This window comes from Ovis aries, chromosome 1, assembly GCF_016772045.2.
Source record: "Ovis aries strain OAR_USU_Benz2616 breed Rambouillet chromosome 1, ARS-UI_Ramb_v3.0, whole genome shotgun sequence".
Lineage (NCBI taxonomy): Eukaryota > Metazoa > Chordata > Mammalia > Artiodactyla > Bovidae > Ovis > Ovis aries.
The window spans coordinates 200,824,167-200,845,643 of NC_056054.1; the positions used below are offsets into that span (position 1 = coordinate 200,824,167).

General features: G+C 45.2%; 1 protein-coding gene across 7 annotated transcripts in view; it reads left to right on the plus strand.

The window, feature by feature from the left end:
- Positions 1 to 21,477, plus strand: part of MASP1 (MBL associated serine protease 1) — a 66,632-nt gene that overhangs the window by 21,537 nt on the left and 23,618 nt on the right. For 6 of the 7 annotated variants that reach the window (XR_009601606.1, XM_060419467.1, XM_042233319.2 and 3 more), the window contains exons 3-8: positions 5,640 to 5,817; positions 7,579 to 7,710; positions 9,823 to 10,019; positions 11,925 to 12,072; positions 13,998 to 14,116; positions 15,052 to 15,130. Coding sequence is in view for 6 of the 7 variants with exons in the window: in XM_060419467.1 (XP_060275450.1) it covers positions 5,640 to 5,817; positions 7,579 to 7,710; positions 9,823 to 10,019; positions 11,925 to 12,072; positions 13,998 to 14,116; positions 15,052 to 15,130 (853 nt within the window). In the remaining variant the exon portion in view is untranslated. Of the gene's footprint in view, positions 1 to 5,639; positions 5,818 to 7,578; positions 7,711 to 9,822; positions 10,020 to 11,924; positions 12,073 to 13,997; positions 14,117 to 15,051; positions 15,131 to 17,651; positions 20,763 to 21,477 lie in introns of those variants that run through there. The other variant, XM_012097399.5, reaches the window with a different exon arrangement.

Genomic DNA, 21,477 nt, shown 5'->3' on the forward strand with positions numbered 1-21,477 from the left:
TTTCCCAGCATCAGGGTCTTTTCCAAAGAGTTGGCTTTTCACATGAGGTGGCCAAAGTATTGGAGTTTCAGCTTCAGCATCAGTCCTTGCAATGAATATTTATGGTTAATTTCCTTTAGGGTTAACTAGTTTGATCTCTTGCAGTTCAAGGGACTCTCAAGAGTCTTCTCCAACACCACGGTTCGAAAGCATCAATCCTTTGGCATTCAACCTTCTTTATACATTATTATGTAAGTTACAGGGGTACAACATGGTGATTCACAACTTTTAAAAGTTAAATTTCACTTATAGTTGTCATTAAACATTAGCTATATTCCCTGTGTTGTAAAATGTGTGCTTGTAGCTTACTTATTTATACATAATAGCTCCTTCCTCTTAATCCCCTACTCCTATCTTGTCCCCACCCTCCCCTCTCCCTTACTGGTACCCACTGGTTAGTTCTCTGTATCTGCAAGTCTGTTTCTTTTTTGTTATATTCATCAGTTCATATTATTTTTTAGATTCCACGTTTAAGGGATATCACATAGTAGTGGACAGTCATTTTTGCTCCCCTTGTGTCTTAAAGGATCAGGAGACATCACTGATTGGGGAATCAGAGAGCTGCAGTGTGAACCTGAAGCCACCACTCACTAGATAATGGCTTTGATTGATTCACTGCAATCATCTCGGCTTCAAGTTTGTCACTGGGTGGATGTCAATGCATTGATAGTCTCTGATGGGATCACTTTATGGACACGTGGAACGAAGCCATAGCTGTCCTCTTATAGAAAGTTCACCAAGTTTTCTGCTGCCCTGCCTTAGCTTTGCCTAGGAGGTTTGTGCTGTTTCTACTAAGGGAGACAGCTCACAGAAAGCAGACTCTGGTTTCTCCTCCTTCCTGCCCCCTGTCCTCAACAGAACCCCTTTCCTATATCAGGTAGTGGTGGGTAGGGAGGGGCAGCTGAGACTCCAAATGCCCTCAGAATTTTGCTACTCCCTCTACCTAGATGTCCTCCCTTCTGCCCCCTTCCCAGCCCTCCACCTACGATTTCTACCTGCCTATGTCCTACTCACCTTTTGGTCCCAGCTCAGAGACCATTCTCTTTTTCCTGTTTTCTGATTCCCCTAAGCTGGATGCAATATTTTCCCATCTTATAACCCCAGGGACTTCCTAGCTTTCATTGCAATAACTATAATCTGGTAATTCCCTAACACAGACACATGTGAGTACTTATTCTCCTACTAAATTTTATATTCCCAGAGGCAGGGGGCTTGCTTATTAAGCACATGCAACAAATTAGTAGTTTTTGGCATCCTTCATGTTATAATGAGGACAGAACTTGGTATATAAATATTTGTTGAGATGAAAGAAAGCAAATTGAGGACATGCATCCATATGTTGGTGCCGAAAATCACAATAGGACACGGCTGAAAGGACATGGCTGCCCATAATAAGTAGAAAAAAAAAAAGAGTCTGTGATCCCCAGCCAAATGGTTTTCTACTATTATGAATTTTTTGTTTTCATTTGATAAGGTATTTCCCCCCATCATGTTAATATAATGACCCTAGTACAGGGGCAGTCCAAACAGAAGCCAGGGCTCAATCCTCCATCTGCACTCAGAAGTTAATGGGTTTTGTAGAATTTTACAGTCATAGCAAGGGCTGCAAATATTAAGTAGGGCCAGTGACCCCTCTGTTTAGGTTATGACCAGAGCTGTCACTGAGCCACATCCTCTCTGGGAGACAGTCCATGCACGCCAGATAAGTTTCAAGAGGCCCTTGAGCCAAAAAGTTGTTTGGCAAAGTGCCTGTGTCATTTGCCTTGCACTCTCTGGATCGGTGGGCTCCTTTCTCCAGGGTCAGAACTGTTCCAAAAGCAAATCTGGTATCAGGAAATGCTTGTGGTTATCTCTCTACTCTTGAGCGAGTCACTGCCCTTCTCTGGACCTCAGTTTCCTTTAGAAGGAGGGGATTGAAACAGCTTAAAGGTCCCTCACTCCAGGCTCTATTTGGAGCTGCAGGCTGAATTCCCAGGGACCTGGGGCCTTCTCTTCCCTGCTTCTAAAGGTCTATCAGACTCAGGTTTTCCCATGGGTCTCAGCTGGGGGATGCTTACCTGTCCTCTTTAATAGTGAGGCTCTACAGGTGAAGATTGTTTATCTGCCATCATAAACTTAGGTATCCTTAAGCCTGGAAGTTACAAGAAGGGAGGCTGTTTATCATAGACCTTCATTAGGTCTCTCCCTGATCCAAAAGACCTCTGGTTGGTTTTACTTGAAAGTCTCATGCTACAGGTACTACAGAACCTTGGCGACCTCGGGGATAACAAATGAGGAATGAGGCTGTCGTGGCTAGAAGTGCTGATGCTCAAGGCTTGACTCTTCATTAGTAATTGCTTCTAGAGCACATGGTATAGACCATGAACAAGTTCAAGTTCTTAAGTAGGAGGCAATGTCTGTGTTGAAACTCCTCCTCACCATTCTCTAGTTCAATGAATCCCAACTTTTTTGACACGAGGGACTGGTTCTGTGGAAGATAATCTTTCCACAGACTGGGGGTGGAAGATGGTTTCAGGATGATTCAAGTGCATTACATTTATTATGCAATTTTTTTCTATTATTATTATATCATCTCCACCTCAGAGCATCAGGCATTAAGATCCAGAGGTTGGGGACCCCTGCTCTAGTTGGTTTATTTAATGTATGGATATAATGCCTTGTTAGAATACTAGGTTGTCAGGACTGGAAGAGAAAGTAGAACTCAGCTTGTCCAAACCCCTAGTTTACCAGGTGGATAACTGAGCGCTACAGGAGTCAGCCATATACCGCTTTTTGGTGGAGTCAGAAATAGGGGTCCAGACCTCTAACAGCCAGGTCCATACATTTCGCTCTAATGCAGAGGTCACCAAGATAGTGCATTCCAGCGCATGTGGTTACTCATCGAAGAAGCCTCCTCCCAGACCCTCATTCTTTATGTATTTAGTCTTATTCTCATTATATTCTAATGATAGCAGCTTAATGAATTTCTACCTGATTTTAAAACAGTAAATAAAACCCTGTCTACATAAAGAAGACATAAGATTTGCAAAGGCTTTATAGTCTGGGGGCTTTCAATGCAGGGCAAGCAACATTACAAACCCCAATATCCCAACTTGATGTTCATAACACTGTCCTTGGATCACCAAGAAGGATTAGCATATTTCACCTGAGAAAGCAGGTATTTGAATAAAGTGCTTTGAAAAGCATTACACTCACAAACACCCCAGCTTTTAAAAAAATCACAGGTAAAACTTCAGCTACCTGGAAAACTCAGATCACCAAAACAACAAAGCAGCTGAGATGTTCAAGAAAGTGACATTTCAGCTGTGTGCAGATTGGAACACTCCACAGCAATAAGGCTGGTGTGAGTTTGGCTAGTATCTGCAGAGAAGAGGAAAACATAGCAAAGCTATGATCTCATCTTCTGTTTACACTTCAATTCCCAAAGTTAGTGATTAATTGTCCTTGTGCTTTGTTGCCAGGGCAAATTGTTTTCCTTTAAAGCTCCCACTTATTTTAAATAAATAAATCATTAGTTTCAAAACAGAAGTGTCAAATGTCAAGATACTTCTGACACACTAAGCTAATGAACGAAACAATTCATTAGAAGCTACTAGAGATAGGCAGGTTTTGAGACCTATGCTTTAAAGATTTTGAAAGGCAGCAGACATCATTCTTGGTCAGATTTTTCTCATGCATCTTGGCTAAAACATCAAGCTGGAGGATGCAGATAGAAATGCTTCCTTAAAAGGATCAAGATAGGTATAAATGATAGAATGGTAGGTGAGCAAAGTATGGTAGTCATATAAACATACCAGCCAGCTACAACACTGCTTCGCTAACCAAACACGCAAAATCTGCTGTAGACAACCAGTTTAGAATCTCTCCTTGGGTTTCTGAATCTACCCAGGGCTGCTGGCTCTTGCAAAATAGGGAATTCTTTAGCAAATAGGCAATTTTGCAGCTGAGTCTTTAAAAAAATGCAACTATTTTGGGGTGATTCCAATAGTTTCTATATTAGTAAGACTACCTATTAAACACAGTTCTGATTACGTGACATCCCTTTTTGTTGTTTAGTCACCAAGCCATGCCTGACTCTTTTGCAATCCCATGGACTGTAGCCCACTAGGCTCCTCTGTCCATGGGATTTCAAGTCACTTGTTATGTGATTCAAGGTCGATAATAATCTAGTTTCAACCTATCCCTCCAAATATATCTTTTCCTACAATCCCCACAGAATTTCTGGCTCTCATTGTTCTCAGAATAGGTCTTGCACTTTTAGTTCTGGCTGACAAATATTTATTGGATAACTGCTATATTCTAGGTCCTATTCTATGCACTGAAGATATAACTGTAAAGAAAAGAATCTGAAAAAGAATATGTGTGTGTGTGTAACTGAATCACTTTACACCTGAAACTAACACATTGTAACTAAACACATGGTTTATTTATGATGTTTATTTACAATTTACATTTTTTAAAATTCCAATTCTGATATAGATAATGTATCATTTTAAAAATAAAGCTCAAATATACCAATAAAAAAGTAAGTAATTAACAAAAAGTCCCACCTTCCCATAGCCTACATTCCAATGGGGATCTTTTGCCTCCTTCTGAGTACATTCTTCACACGACACTTATCACACTGTATGATAGCTCTGTCTGTTTTCCGCAATCTGAACACTGCTTCCCTATGGGCATGTGCGTGCTCAGTTGCTTAGCTGTGTCCAACTTTTTGTGACCCCATGAACTATAGCCTGCCAGGCTCCTCTGTCCATGGAATTTTTCAGGAAAGAATACTGGAGTGGGTTGCCATTTCCTACTCCAGGGAATCCTCCTGACCCAGGGATTGAACCCAAGTGCCCTGTGTCTCCTGCATTGCCAGGTGGGTTCTTTACTACTGAGAGACCTGGGAAGCCCTTCCGCGTGCACAGCTCAACGGCTTACTCATCTCCCATCACCCCCATCCCACACTTTGTTCTGTGGTTGGCACATACCGAATTCTCAATGAATGACTTATATTGTGTATAAAGTTTCTTTTCCTGGAAATGTAAGTTCCTGTTGTATCTAGAATCCATCTGTGAAATCTAACTCTTCTGTTTTATTAAATATGAAAATTTATTTTTAACATTGAATTTTTTTTTTTAACAAATAAGGCATTCCCTGGTGGCTCAGAGGTTAAAGCGTCTGCCTCCAATGCAGGAGACCCGGGTTTGATCCCTGGGTTGGGAAGATCCCCTGGAGAAGGAAATGGCAATCCACTCCTGGAGAATCCCATGGATGGAGAAGCCTAGTAGGTTATAGTCCAAGGGGTCGCAAAGAGCTGGACACAACTGAGCGACTTCACCTCACCTCAAGGCATTTTGTTGCCAACAGGACTAATATGAAGCTACTTCTGATGGACCTAAACAAAATGAATGAAACAGGAAGAGGACAGACACATTGGCTTAACCTGTAATGAGTCTTTCCTCAAACTCCAGAACTCCTAAGCCTCTTTCTTTGGGCTTCCCAGGCTGCCTGGCCCACTTGCGGGCAGCTCCTCTGTCTTTTCTCCTTGAGACCAGCAGTGAAGCTAACTGGGGAAGCTGCACATCTTGTTCCCTTTCTTTTTGACCCTAAAGGTAGAAACTGAAGAACAGGTGTTGGCAACCTTCTGTGGCAGGGAGACCACGGACACAGAACAAACCCCAGGCCAGGAAGTGGTTCTCTCCCCCGGCTCCTTTATGTCCATCACTTTCCGGTCAGATTTCTCCGATGAAGAGCGATTCACAGGATTTGATGCCCACTACGTGGCTGTGGGTAAGTTGGAGAAGTGGGTGACTCATCCCCACATCTCCCTTTCTCTCTGAAAATTAAAAGTGTCTTGTGTTCTCTTCTTTAAAATGAACGCCTACTGCATAAATTCTACCATTAATGTCTTACTGCATTTGGTCTATTGCACATCTATCCGTCTATCTATCCTCTATCCATCAATTCATCTTTTTTGACACATTTCAAAATAAATTGCAGACATCAGTACTCTTCTCCCTAAATATTTTAGCATGCATGTTGTTTATCTAGAGTTCAACAGCTATTCACAATTTTTTCTTTCCGTGTAAAATCTATATATTCAATGAAATGCATAAATCTTAAGTACATTTGTTAAGCTTTGAAAAATTTTTATTTGTACATAACTAAGTCCCTAACAAGATGTTGAGCTTTACCATTAACCCCTAAAGTTCCTTTATGCTCCTTTCCAATTACACCACACTCTGATCTCTTTAGAGGTCACCACAACAGTCCCGATTTTTTCCACCGCAATAGATTAGTTTTACCTCTTGCAAAACTTCATATAAATGAACACATACATATTATATTTTGGAGATGAGAAATATTTTACTGAGCACAAAGTTTTTGATTTTCATTAATGTTGTTCCAATTCATTAGTAACTATTTCTTTTCCTGGCAGAGTAATTTTCCATTATATAAATATACTACAACCTATTTATTCATTCTCCTATTGACAGACACCTGGGTTCTATCCATTTTTTGGATATCATTAATAAAATTTCCACAAACCTTTCTGTACAAGCCATTTTGTAAACATATGTTTTCATATATTTCACATGTTTCACTTCTGTGGGATATATGTTAATATCTAGGGGCAAAGTTGCTTAATCGTAGTGTAGGTGTATGTTTAGTTCTATAAGAAATTGTCGTATAGTCTTTTTCCAGTGTTTGCACCATTTTGTATCCCTCTACCAATGTATGAGAGTTCTGGCTGCTCTATATCCTCACCAACATTTGGTGTCATCAATTAAAAAAAAAAAAAATTAACCATTCCAGAGGACATGCAGTGGTACTTCATTATGGTTTTAGTTTGCATTTTCCTGGCACCCAGTGATGCTGAGTGTCTTTTCAGGTGTAAGCTTCTTGGCCATTCCTGTATCTTTTGGGAAGAAATATGTGTTCAAATTAGGTTGAAAACATACATCTTTTTATCTTTATATTTCTAACGCCTAAGATAGGGCTTGACCCGCCTTAGAGACTTAGAAAGAGGAGAGGTTAAAACCCCAGATTTTAGAGCCAGCCCACCTTGATTTGAATGAGGACTCCACTTCCTGTCTGTGTGACTTGGAGTAAGTTCCTTCATGGCTCCAAGTCTCAGTTTCTTCATCTGTAAAAGGGGGTCATAACCGTCCTGCTCGCTGTCATCACAGCTGTTAGAGAGCAGTGGCACCACCAGGAGTCAGGTTGCCCAGGTCTGACCAGGTTTTCTGTGACCTCGGGCAAGTTTCCTCATTTGTAATTGGAGGCTTGCTGCTGCTGCTGCTGCTGCTAAGTCACTTCAGTCGTGTCCGACTCTGTGCGACCCCATAGACAGCAGCCCACCAGGCTCCACTGTCCCTAGGGTTCTCCAGGCAAGGACACTGGAACGGGTTGGCTCAGATGAGGCTTAAATGAGAGAATGCAGGCATCTCTCAACACAGTGAGTGGCTCCACTGAGTGCTCTGTAAATGTCGGCTGCTCTCTTCACCATCACACTTGAATTGGTTGTGAGAGACTCTACCTGCCCTACAGATGTGGATGAGTGCACGGAGCGGGAGGACGAGGAGCTGTCCTGCGACCACCACTGCCATAACTACATCGGCGGCTACTACTGCTCCTGTCGCTTCGGCTACATTCTCCACACAGACAACAGGACGTGCCGAGGTGGGGCCCAGCGCTGATTCTGTGCATCACTGCTAGGAGTCATATTTTCCAGTACGATGAGGGGAGGCTCAGAGGAAGGATGAACAGGCAGCAGGAATAATTAAAAGTGCAATCAGACCGCAGGGATAAAGATGCTGAAATGTCCACCAGCCTGGAAGTGGGGTTCAGATTCTCAGAGAACTGCATTTGAGAAGCCCTGGCCTCTAGGCCATCTTCCTTCCTGGGGAGCAGGGCTTTCTGCTCTTTAGCCCCCATTTCCTCTCCTCCTGTAAGTAACAAGCCCAGTCAAGGGAAAACCCAGGTTTCCCAGTTCTGAACCCTGAACTAGGTTTTACCCACCCGCTCCTTTTTTTCTGCTCTTCCCTGGCCTCTCACTTTTATATTGTGATAGAGAGAACCCCAGTGCAAGCGAGAGAAGGGGAGAGAGAGAGAGAGACAAAGATAAGACAGCAAGAAAACATCCCTTTCCTTCTTGCTCCCTTTGCTTTCCCCTCTCATCCATGTGCCTTCTCTGCCATAGTATCCAGGCTGAGGTGGGGAGGGAGAAATAGGAGGACGAAGACATTTCCACGAGGACCTCCTGGCTAGCGGGTAATAGCCACACAGGCAAATGATACAATGTTGTAAGTGTTGTAAATGAAGTGCGAGTGTGGCTCCGTCAGACCTGAGTCGGCACCGAGTGAACAAGCACTTCCCAGAGATGATGCCCTTGATGAAGGAAAAAGAACAAGGGAAAGGAGGGCATGACAGGCAGAGAGAATAGCTTCTGCAAACATTCAGGAGCATGACAGGATTCAGAATATTTGGGGAATTGCCAGTAGATCAGTATGACTGCAGGGTAAGGATCTGGGTCCTAAAAGACCACTTGGAAGCTGAGTGAGGGAGCATTGGGGGAGGGCTTGCTAGAAACAGGATTTCTTTTCCTTTCTTCTTCAAAAACTTCTACTTCTGAATAAACCCATCCATATAAAGCAGGCATATACATGGGTTTTCTTGAAGAGGGTTGTATTTTCCATGGTTTTCATTCAGTACTTATTTATTGAGTATCTACCACGTACTGAGCACAGAGGGGCTAAGACTGAGCAATGTTTATGAATCCTGTTTTTCATTTTTGCTTCTGTCCCCCAAGAGCCTTTTTAAACATTCTCTTCCTAATTGACTCGAAATTTAATGCCACAAATACCCTTATATATGTTTATGCACTATATGTCTGCCTGTGTGTTATGCATGAAAAAAGTAACCACTTCCCCTCTCTAAGAACCAATTTTGGCCCCTCTGGGAGCAATGCCATCCCCATGAGAATGCTTGGGATAGAAAGTTAAAGCACACAAATTCAGAGACCACTCTAAACCTTGTTCTGTAGCTTGTAACTGAGGGACTTTAGGGTCAGCTATGCCCCCTTTCTGGGCCACAGTTTTCTCATTTACAAATGACCAGAAAGAATTGACATTCCAGATCCAAGGACGATGGTTCAATGGCATATAACAGGACCTTTGCAGGGTTAAGCCATGGCCAGGATCCAAGACACTGGTTGCTGGGTTGCAACTGTGATGGGGAACAGGGCAAACTCCCTGAGCTCAGGGAACTTGTGGGGGCAGGAAAGTCCACCGAGAAATACGTTTCACAATGCAAGCAGTGGTCAACAGCATGAAGAGAAACAAAGCAAGGCCAGGGTCCAGAAAGTGAGGGTAGGTGTGAGGGTCCTGTGTTAATGAAGGATCAAGGATGGCTTTGAGCAGAGATCTCACGGAGTCCTGGGCTGAGGGGAGAGCAGCACAAAAGAGGAGAAGATCCTCTTCCTGACCACACATCTCAAAACCTTCCATCTGAGACCCCTCAAGCCCCACACCAAGATCGGAGAATTGGACAAAAAGGCATATCACACTCACTGCCTTTGAGTCTGAACCCTGCAAATTACTTGGTTGTGTGACCTTGAGTAAATCTCTTCCCCTCACTGAACTTCAGTTTCCCCATCTGTAAAATGGGGATAGTGACTCCTTCCCCAACTTGCCTCTCAGAAACCACTGGGAAAATTGTACCATCGCAGATAAGAAAGGGGATGCTGTGGCCTTGCGTGTGGTGTACCACTTTGCTTCCATCTGCTTCCCACAGTGGAGTGCAGTGACAACCTCTTCACCCAGCGGACTGGCGTGATCACCAGCCCCGACTTCCCCAGCCCTTACCCCAAGAGCTCCGAATGCCTCTACACCATTGAGCTAGAGGAGGGTTTCATGATCAGCCTGCAGTTTGAGGACATTTTCGACATTGAGGACCATCCTGAGGTATCCTGCCCCTATGACTACATCAAGGTAAGATAGCAGGGGCTATATGCGCTGGGGATACTGACAATTCTTGGCTGAATTGGGAAAATTGACATTCTCTACCTCTTCCAGGATAGGGGGCCAAGCCAGTGGCTTCCTAAAAAGTAATTATTTAAAATAACATCTACCACCTTGACTGGACCCAGTCTAGGGAACTTCCCTGACCCCACCTGCAAAATCCCTTCTGGCAGGTAACATAATGTCATCATGAAGTGACACCAGGGTGAAGATCATGGGGCCCAGCTTAGAACTCTGTCTGTGTGTGTTAGTCATTTAGTCAAAAAATGTTTGACTCTTTATGACCCATGGACTGTAGTCCATCAGGCTCCTCTATCCATGGAATTTTCCAGGTAAGAGTACTGGAGTGGGTTTCCTCCTCCAGGGGATCTTTCCAACCCAGAGATGGAACCCGGGTCTCCCACACTGCAGACAGAATCTTTCCTATCTGAGCCGCAAGGGAGGCCCAGAACTCTGTCCACCATACATTATATCCCAGGTGCCATGCTATGAGCTTATCATTAGGCAGGCAACTCTAGGGGTTTCACTGTCCCCCTCACCACAGTAAGGGTGACAAGATGAAGATATACTCAGGATTATAGAAGTCATCAAATGAGGGTTAAGATGTGCTGGTCCTCAGAGGAGGAAGGAGAAAGAGTTAAAGCAGAGGCAGGACGCAGGCCTGGGGGCTGGAAATCTGGACCAGCCCAGAGTGCCTCTTCCTTCTCTCCATCTCCGCTGCCTCTACCTGAGTCCAAGCCCTGCTCTCTCTGGTCAGCTGCAAAGCTACCTGGAGGGTTTTCTGGCATCCACTCTTTCTCTGCATGGTATGTTCTCTTCTAGCATCCAGGGTAAATTTTATAAAAGCCAGGTTACATCAAGATTGTACTTGGAATAAACATGAATTCCTCAACACAGTATGGCCTGTGGCTGCCTTCCCATCCTCCAGCCATGGCATTCCCTCTCCTCCAGCCTCACTGGCTTCCTTCCTTCTCTTGATACTTACCAGGCTCTTTCCCACTTTTGGCCTCAACCTTTATATACATTGTTTTCCCCACCTGGAAAGTATTCTCCCCTCCTCTCCAAATGACAAGCTCCTCCTACTCATCCTACATATTTCAAATCCAATGTTACCTCCACAAAGAGGCCTTCCCTAACTGTCTATTTAAAGTTATTATCTATTATACTGAAGCTTCGCTGGTGGTACAGAGGTAAAGAACCCACCTGCAATGCAGGAGACACACACAGGAGACAGGGGTTCAATCCCTGGGTAGGAAGATCCCCTGGAGAAGGAAATGGCAACCCACTCCAGTACTCTTGCCTGGAAAATTCCATGGACAGAGGAGCCTGGTGGGCTGCAGTCCATGGGCTCACAAAAGAGTTGGACATGACTTAGCAACTGAACAATATCTATTATATTAATGATGAAAATTATATAGACTACATAGATGTTACTACTTAAATTATAAACATATAGCATACATTTATATTATATATCACCCTGATTATTTTTTGTGATACTTACTACAGCTGGTAATTTTTTTTTATTATCTACTAGTCTGCCCTGACTAGACTGCAGGGTCTTTGCAAGCAGGGGCCTTTTCTGTCCTGTATACCTGGACAGGGCTCTGCCCCTCTCTGAACCATAATATGTTCATCTCTGAGGAGAGGAAAATCAGCCTGCCTTGTCCACTTCCAAGGTCATTGTAATCTGTGAATGGGAGAGTGGAGATGGAACCTTTTGGTGAATGGTAATGCCCACTAAGAATATAAGTGAACACCATGGACTCACATGGAAGCTTCCAGAAAACCCTGGGTGCAGAGTAGAGATGATCCCAGAAGCAGTCACTGTCACTCAGGTGTGACCCTGCTTTTTTTCTATCTCTCCCCTCACAGATTAAAGCTGGTCCAAAAGTTCTGGGGCCCTTCTGTGGAGAGAAAGCCCCAGAACCCATCAATACCCAGAGCCACAGCATCCAGATCCTGTTTCGCAGTGACAACTCAGGGGAGAACCGGGGCTGGAGGCTGTCATACAGGGCGACAGGTAACACAGCTTCTCCCCTCCTGGGTCACACCTGGCTTCCATGCTCAGCCCTCATGGCGTAGCGGCCAGGGAGTGTGAGGGGTGCTGGCCTGGGGCTCCTCTGGGGATGTGGCAAGACTCCCAGCCCTGCCACTGAGCAGCTTGGGACCAAGGCAGATTCCCTCTGCTGACTAGCTTCTCATCTATAAATGGGGTAAAGGGCAGCAATGATGGTGGGTTTGGATAAGACGTTTTCAAAACTGGCTGCACTTCAGAATCATGTGGGGAGATTCTTAAAAACAAAAAACATATATACATTAGTATATGATACTTGTTTCTCTCTTTCGGACTTAATTCAGTCTGTATGACAGATTTTAGGCCCATCCACATCTCTACAAATGACCAAATTTCGTTCCTTTTATGGCTGAGTAATATTCCATTGTATATATGTATCACATCTTTCTCCATTCATCTGCTGATGGACATCTAGGTTGCTTCCATGTCCTGGCTATTGTAAATAGTGCTGCAGTGAACACTGGGGTACACATGTCATTTTGAATTATGGTTTTCTCAGAGTATATGCCCTAGGAAAAACGGTACAGAGGAACTCTTTCCAGGGCAGGAATAGAGATGCTGACATAAGAGAGTAGATGTGCAGACACGGGGTGGGGGAAAGGGGAGGGTGGAACAAATTGGGAAATTGGGATTGACATATATGTACTACCTTATCTAAAATAGATAGTTCTTGGCAACCTGCTATAAAGCACAGGAAGCTCAACTCGGTTCTCTGTGGTGACCTAGACAGACAGGATGGGGGAGGGAGGGTGGAGGGAGGGGATAAATGGATACATATAGCTGATTCACTTTGTTGTACAACAGAAATCAATACGACATTGTAAAGCCTCTAATAAAATAAATAATTTTTTTAAAACTATAATTTTCAAAAAGGAAAACAGCTTCCAGAACTTCACACTGTGATTGACTGGGCCTGAAGAGGATCCTTCCAGCCACAGGCCTTCCAAAGTCTGGGGCAGAAATTTGAGTATAAGCCTCTAGCACAAAATGTTTCATCATGGTGGTTTGCCTCCTTGTGCACCCAGAGTGACAAAGCCCACAGGCCTCATCGCTCAGTCCCTTGAGGCACCCGGTCCTGGTCCAAACCCTGCTGGAGTTACTTGACCCAAGGAGCGTACAGTAACTGGAGGAAGAGGGGCAGTGGGAGGATCACAGCTGGGTATGACTAACACAGTGCAAAGACGCTATATCCTGGCCTTGGCTCATCACCAGCTTCAGTGCCTGCTTGTGGGGAGAGGCAGGAAGAGGATATTCATTAGGGAGAGTTTATCCAGGAAATACGTCAGGCATAGGGATTCTATCCAATACAGCCTTTTGAAGTGCAAATCACAGTCTCTCTAGCACTGTGAAGAAAGATCTTGGGAAGAAAGAGGGGTCATCGTGAGTGGCCCGAAAGAGCCAACTACTCCCACTGAGTAAAAATTTCAAGGGTAAATTTCAGCTGAATATGAAAATTCTGTTCCTCTCATCGGAGGAGTCTAGTATGAAAGGTACGCACTGGTAGGTACTGAGCTCCTTATCCCTGTAGGAATGTCCCACAGGTCTACTGTGGAAGGTGGAAAGGAGACATCAGACAAGAGTTATACTCAGACATTTAATACCTTTTCCTACCCTGAGTTTTGATGAGATCATCTAGCAAACCACCTCATTTTACAGATGAGGAAATGAAGGTCCAAGTTGGAAAGTGACCTGCTCAAGTGTCCAAAGTAAGCCTTCTTCAGGGCCTGGTAGGTCTAGGCCCTGATACCCTGGGGGTGCAGTTTTCACGTGTTTTTTTCCACCTCCATCAGGCCTTGAATTCTAGGGAAAGGCTTCTCATGCCCACACTTTCCTTTGTTTTCTCACCTACTCCTTTCATTGCTCCCCACCAGGGAATGAGTGCCCCAAGCTGCAGCCTCCTGTCCATGGGAAAATCGAACCCTTGCAAACCATATATTCCTTCAAAGACCAGGTGCTCATCAGCTGTGACACAGGCTACAAAGTGCTGAAGGTACAGGGTCCTGCCAGGGGAGGGGTGGGTCTCCAGGCTAGAGAAATTCCCCAGAGCTTCCCAAGGCAGATGGGCTTCCAGAGCTTGTCCTGGTCCCACCATGGTATTTCCGAGCTTTCCCACAATGTGCCAAAAATTCCAGCCTTCTGAAAATTCAAAGCATGTGTCCCAGACTCTCCCTTCTGAAGGTGATACAAAAGTCCAAGCGAAATATCCATTCAGGCCGACAGTCAGTACAAACAGCCTTAACAAAGTTCATCAGGCTTACTGGGTAGCTCTGGGGCAGAAGCTGAGTTTTTAAATGTGGCAGGGGAGCATTGCTCATTCTCTGAAACAGTGGTTCTCCTAGGAATTCTCTGGTTAACTTAACAAAACCACCTCCCAGGCCCCACCTGAGATCAATTAAAACAGAATCTCTGGGGCAGGGCCTGTGATCATTTTGTCTGTTAAGGTGCCCAGGTGAGTCCAGCGTAAGCCAAGCTAGTGGACGGCTGCTCTCATGGAATGATAACCCAAGTGGGGTCCCCACCACACCAGCACATCACTAGTTAGAAATGCAAGGGCTTGGTCCCCAGGCCAGAGCCACTGATTCAGAAACTCTGGGAGGGGGCCTGGGACACTGATGCTCACTGAGTGAGGTTTGAGAGCCACGGCTCTGAAGTAGGCATCACCAGCACAGGTGTCCCTTCGAGACAGCTGCCCAGCCCCCAACCAACACCCCCCGAGCCCTGCCCTGGCACTAGGTGTCTCTCCAGAGTAGAAACAGGCGACATGAACTCAGTGTCTGTCCTCCCCTTGACTTCAAGCCCTCGGAGGCCCCCGTTGGGAAAGCCCAGCGGAGAACAGCCAGCTCTGGAGGGTGAGCTGGTTACACTGGGAAACAGTCACCAACCCACCCCCTCTCCTTTCCTCCGCTTCTTCATGCTTCTTCCCAGGATAACGTGGAGATGGACACATTCCAGATGGAGTGTCTGAAGGATGGAACGTGGAGTAACAAGATGCCCACTTGTAAAAGTAAGAACACACTGTTGGCTGGTTATAAGGGTCATGAGCCCCCCAGCACTGAGGGGATGTGAGCAGAGCCCACACGGGGTGGGGGGAGCCTGGCAAGTGCACCCTGAGAGGGATGGGGCAGGAATTTTACAGACACAGTGCAGTTGGATGAAAAACTCTCAAATGTTCCTTTCAGCAGTAAGGTGTTAGGATTTCAAAAGACACTGCTTGTGAATCTCAGTTTGCTTTCTAAATACTAATTTTACCTCTGCCTGCAGACAGGTTGCCAAATTTGCTAGAGGAATAGCTTGTCTCCACATTTGAAACTAGCTCTGGCATTTGCTAATATAGGACACTATTTTGGCGCTGGTGACCTTGACAGTATTTATGTGGCCATCAGCTGTATCCGCTGTCTCCTGGGACAGCTGTGAAGGCAGGGTGGTGAGGTCAGCACAGTGGACCTGCACGAAGCAGGGGATTCAGCTCTGCATGGGTTCTTGGAACCCAGAGTTCTTGCCTTGGCTCTGCTTCTAACCCATGCTGTGATCATGGATAAGATCCTTCACCTCAGCTATAAAGAGGTTTGGACTAGCCTTAAGATTCTAGACTATATTCTAGTGGTTCTGAAATAATGTGATCCATATAAATCCTCCAGTAAGTTTTGTAAAAATACAAACTGACAGCAGCCATGCCCTCTCCCACTACCCAGGTGATTTTAATGCAAGACTTGTAAGGACCACAGTTTTAGAGGACATCTGTGGCAAAAGTGATGGGAGGAGGCATAGCGACAGAAAGTAAAAGAGAAGGGAAGGAGGGGAGGAGAGGTGAGACGTCAAGAAGTAGAGTGGGTCCCCAGCCAGCCCCAGCCCCAATTCATGAGCCTATATAAACTTTGAAGTGCTATTCCCTTCCCTTGTCCTAAATGACTCTGGTCCATTAAGCAGACAGATGCATTCCCAAGGGGACACTCTCAGGGTGGGGCTCCCTTGAAACAAATCCCAGGCATAATTTTGGAGCGGAAAGTGCTTGTTTTAAATTTTCTTTTTAATAGGACATTGTGGCTGGAGTCAGAGACCAGTGTAGGAAAGAGGGGCATTTTTTGACTCCAACAAAAAGTTTCAACAGACGTTTACTGGTTGCCTATGCAGAAGTCCATAGGGAATTCAGACGGAAAAGACAAGGTCCAGACATTAAAGAACTCAAATGCCAGCAGACACGTGTGCCACCGCCTCCAGCAGGTGGCTCCTGTGTGGTGCTGTGACTGAGGCCTTTGTGAAGCACTCTGCAGGACAAGGCAAGGGAGCATTCTGAAGGAATCGGAGGACAAGGGGTAGAAAGGACAGGATGTTGCTTTGGAGACAAGAAGTTTTAGATTCCAATTCAGACTCCACCAGTTCAGCATGCCTGAACCATTGGCTCATCCTCATTTGGCCTGTTTCCAGCATTGTTGATTGTTCTGAGGACTAATTGAGATTCAGGTTCAATCCCTGGGTCGGGAAGTTCTCCTGGAGGAGGAAATGGCAACCCACTCCAGTATTCTGGCCTGGAAAATCCCATGGAAAAGAGGAGCCTGGCAGGCAACAGTCCACGGGGTCAAAAGGAGTCAGACAGACATGACTGAGCACAACTGAGTTAATGTACGCATGATACCTAAGGTGCACCAGGAATAAGCAAAAACTCAACAAAAGCTTGTTCATCTCCCCCATCCAACACCCTTTATAAGAAGAGGTTTTGGTCTCTCTTTCACACTTTTGGAAATTTTGGTAATAATTTTTTTTTTTTTTTCCCTAATGAGACACACACTTTTTATGGTAACAGAAGTGTTGGTAGAGCAGGGCAACTCATGTGATTGATGGTACTTTTATGTGACATATTAATATACAAAAGTATCAGGAAAAGAGGAATTGTTTCCTTCCTAATATGGCCTGGTTCTCCCACACACCGGTTCTCAGACACACAGGCATCTCTGCTTGTTCACTGAGTAGGTATTTATGGAGCACTTTTGTTCCAGGCATGTGCCAGGTCCTAGGAGAGATGCAAAGGCAAAAAGGACTGAGAAGTTGAGAGTCCCCAGGGAAAGGGGTTGAGACAGACAGGAAGTGTATGTGTGCAGTGAAGGAGACTTGCATGGGAACAGGAAGTGGGAATTATGGGTTGTGGTCCTGGCCCTGCCTCCGCCTGCTGCGGTGACTCCAAACAAGTCTTGCTCTGCTCTGATGCCATCTGTCAAATAAGGGTTTGGAACAGATGAATGCAAAGCTTGCTCAGGGAGCAGAATGTTATCATTGCCGCGAGCCAGGACTTATGACTGTGCGAGTTCTCAGAATGGTACACATCCCACAATCCCAAGCTGTCCTTCACACTGACTGTACCTGCACTGTGCATTCTTAATCAATTCTGGTGGAGCAATTTCTGTATTTCCTGCATAAACCATTTCTGCTTTGCTTGCTAATTTTTCTTTCTCTTCTTTTTCTCTCTCCCTTCTCTCTGCTTCCTTTCTCTGCACCGCCTAACCCCTCTTTGATCTTCATCATGGTGGCAGAAACAGAAATGGATGTGGAAAGCGACCCTGAGTCAGAGCAAGTGGCAGAGTGAATGCTGGGAACCCACACTGTGCAGACATCCCGGAACGGACCACTCACCAGACCCCGGGTCCCAGGGCTCCTCCATCCCTCCCCATCCTCCCAACACTCCATTTCCCATTTCAGTGCGGGTTAGAATGGATGCTGAACAAGGCAACACAGGCCCAAGCAGTGGAAACTGCCTCATGTATGAGAACAACTCTCCTTCTGAGGGTTCACCCATCATTTAAACATTATGCTGGAAAATAATGAAAAGACAATGGGCGATTTCTTTTTTAGCACTTCTATGTGGACTATACTCTTGTGAAAGGAAAAATGGCTTTGATTCTAGAGACACTTGATTTAATTTATATTCAAATGCTTAGGAGGACCAGGTCAATGTGAGCCCTGATTTCTACTCCACATCTCAAGGTTAAATGGGCCAGAGTCACTTTGTGACTTTAATATTTGTACCTGTTGCTACTTTCTTAACAACCCTGAGTAGGTGAAGTTAACAATAACTTGTATAATGTGGGTTTTTAGGAAACCTAGATCTAGTCTCACACCCAAAAGTTTCTCTTCCACCTGTACCTAAAATGGGGCTAAAATCCCATCACCAGAAGATCTTTCCTCTGGGGCTTACAAAGTTTGCATTTCTGAAAACTTCCTAATTAAAGTTTTTCAAAAGATAGGCATCAGACTTGAAAACAGCAGTGTTCAGCTTTGGAGTCATGGGACATCACTGGGTTATAAACAATGATGAAGAAGGGGCTGCAGAGGTTGGGAGTCTCTGCTTCAGCCTGAACAAAATCTAGGTAGACATATCAAAGAACCCTTGCATTACACTGTGCCTGCTTATTAGTTTATTCGCTGATTGAATGGGCTCTTGATGAGGGCAGAATCCTGCAAAGCTGGCCAAAGAAAGGTCCAGAGACTGAAGTGCCATTCTAGATCAAGGGTGCCCCTGAGAGAGGAGCTGGGGCATTCACTAAAAATAATCATTAGTGGAATCAATATTTTTAACAGTACAAAGGATAACAGGCCTTGCACTCAGTGTGATAGAGGGGATCATCATTTAGGCAGAAGATATGATATGAACCCAAATATTTATAATACCAGTAAACAAAAGATACATGCATCAGAGGGTGAAGAATAAAGGGCCGTGCAAAGAAAAATGTGGAAGCAGCTGTATCCAATTAAAAGAATGAGAAAATACTTTCAAGAAGCAGCAATGTTTGATCAAGGCCGAAGGGTGGGCAGAGCATGAACCACAAGGTTTCCCCGAGTGGGAAAGCAGCAGCGCAGTGAGGGGTCCTTGAAACTGGAGCACAAGGGCACCACGGGAGGGATGAAGATGGGGCTGGGGTCTGGGTGGGCGGGGCTGGGCATTTCCGGATCTTGAGGGCCAGGTGAGCCAATTGTGTGTGGTTGCCTAGAATGCCCCTAGACTGTGTCAAAGCATCTTCAGGATGGAGGCTCAAGAAGAACACGTCTGAAGGGAAATAAATGACAGCAAGAGTGAGAGTGAAGATAGGGTGTGGGTAGCACAGCCTGACGCAGAGACGCAGGAGAAAGGGAGGCCGAGGGAATGGAGGGAGGAAGCGTATTTTGATTCCAGGGTGTGGAAGTGACCAGGTGTGCTTTAGAGAAGACGTCAAGACCCTTCCTCAAGCAAAGAAGATAGACTGAGACAGGCCTGATCTAGCATCTTGGATTGTGTCAGGCAGAGCTCCAATGGTCTTGCTAATGGAAGTTGTCTCCATGTCCCAAGGAGATACAGTAATTTGCCTACCACAGTAGACCTGGAGAGAAGGTGCACCTCTTTCCCACTCACTATATCCAAGCTGCAGTGATCCTCTGTTTTCCACTATTTGTCACACCCTCTGTGTGGCTGTAATAGCAACTTCATCAGTGAGCCAAGTGACTTCTCTGGAGGGAAGTGAAAGCAGGCCTTCAGTCCAGACAGTCTCTGCTAGTGCTGGACACGTACAGGCTCTCAGGGGCTTGAACACCTAGCCATGTCTAAGACCAGCCCTGGAATTGCTCCACCTTGGAAGAAAAGTTATGACCAACCTAGATAGCATATTCAAAAGCAGAGACTTTACTTTGCCGACTAAGGTCCATCTAGTCAAGGCTATGGTTTTTCCAGTGGTCATATATGGATGTGAGAGTTGGACTGTGAAGAAGGCTGAGCGCCGAAGAATTGATGCTTTTGAACTGTGGTTTTGGAGAAGACTCTTGAGAGTCCCTTGGACTGCAAGGAGATCCAACCAGTCCATTCTGAAGGAGATCAGTCCTGGGATTTCTTTGGAAGGAATGATGCTAAAGCTGAAGCTCCAGTACTTTGGCCACCTCATGAGAAGAGTTGACTCATTGGAAAAGACTCTGATGCTGGGAGGGATTGGGGGCAGGAGGAGAAGGGGACTGCAGAGGATGAGATGGCTGGATGGCATCATTGACTCGATGGACGTGAGTCTGAGTAAACTCCAGGAGTTGGTGATAGACAGGGAGGCCTGGCGTGCTGCGATTTATGGGGCTGCAAAGAGTCGGACATGACTGAGCGACTGAACTGAACTGAACCGAATACTAGATATTAGGTTTTGAAGATAATTTGGGCAAAATAAACTGCTAGACCTAAGTTAAGTGAGACAAGGCTCATACAAAGATCCAGACACTAATCAATGATATTTCCTAAAAAAAGGAAGAAAAAGCTGCTTTGAGACTCATCAGGAAAATACTTGTAAAATTGTTTACAGTTTTAGATAGTAAATATTATTGCCTCTTGCTGTCGTAGTGCTGACCCTTACACACTTCCCCCACCCCCGCCCCCCCAGAATAGAAGGGTATCTCTACTTTTGGGCGATCAAAATAAATGGTAGCAATTCATCCAAGGGGATTGGAGGCTGGGAAACACCACTAACCAGTTCTCTGGGTGTGTTTGCCTTTCTTGTGGATAGGAGGTACCTACCTGCATTTACTCCCATCCTTCATCCCTCTCCTCCATGCTGGAGGCTCTTAAGATCAACTATGTTTTAAGCTAGATAACACTCTATTCAATAAAAAAGATAAATTTGGAATTCTAAAATTAAAAATCACAGTTTCTGAGTAGCATCTTATGGGTAAATTGCCCCTGTTTCTGTTTTCCAAGGTGAGCAGGTAAAATTCAGGAGGAAGGAAACTGGCTTTAGAATGTGATCCTCTGACATCAGACAGCTAATGTCCAGCCTTACCAGAATATTGATTATAGGCCATTTTTACTAGAAAACAGATTCTAATAACTGTCCGTCTGGTTTACTTAAAAAAGCACCGAGTTTAAGATCAGGTCTAGTTCTCTGATTCACTGTGTGACCTTAGACCAGTCGAGTCTCCTCTCTGGCTCATCTGTAAGTAAAGATGATGTTCTAGATTGCCTAACTTCAGATTCCATTCCCCCCGGGAAGTTCTGAGCCCCTGGCATTCTTCAGACAGTTCTGACAGAGGCTGTTTGACCTAAGATTATGATTTCCTTAGAAACGAGCATCACCCCATAACAAGGCCCTTGAAGAGATATTGACAGATTGGCTCTGCAGCCCCTGTCCTGGCTCCTGGCAGACTCATGCTGGAAACTCCCAAGACTTGCCTGGTCTGGCAAGTTCTCCTAAGACCACCTCTGAGGAGCAGGTATCTTTGGTCTTGTCCTTCAGCCAGCCCCCCAGGAGCAGCCACCCACAACCAGAGAAAATGTGCAGGTGAAGATGAAAGTTCGATTCATCCTAGCTGCCCCCATCCTGCCTTCTGTGCCTGTGGGGAGCCAGCAGGGTGGGGCTG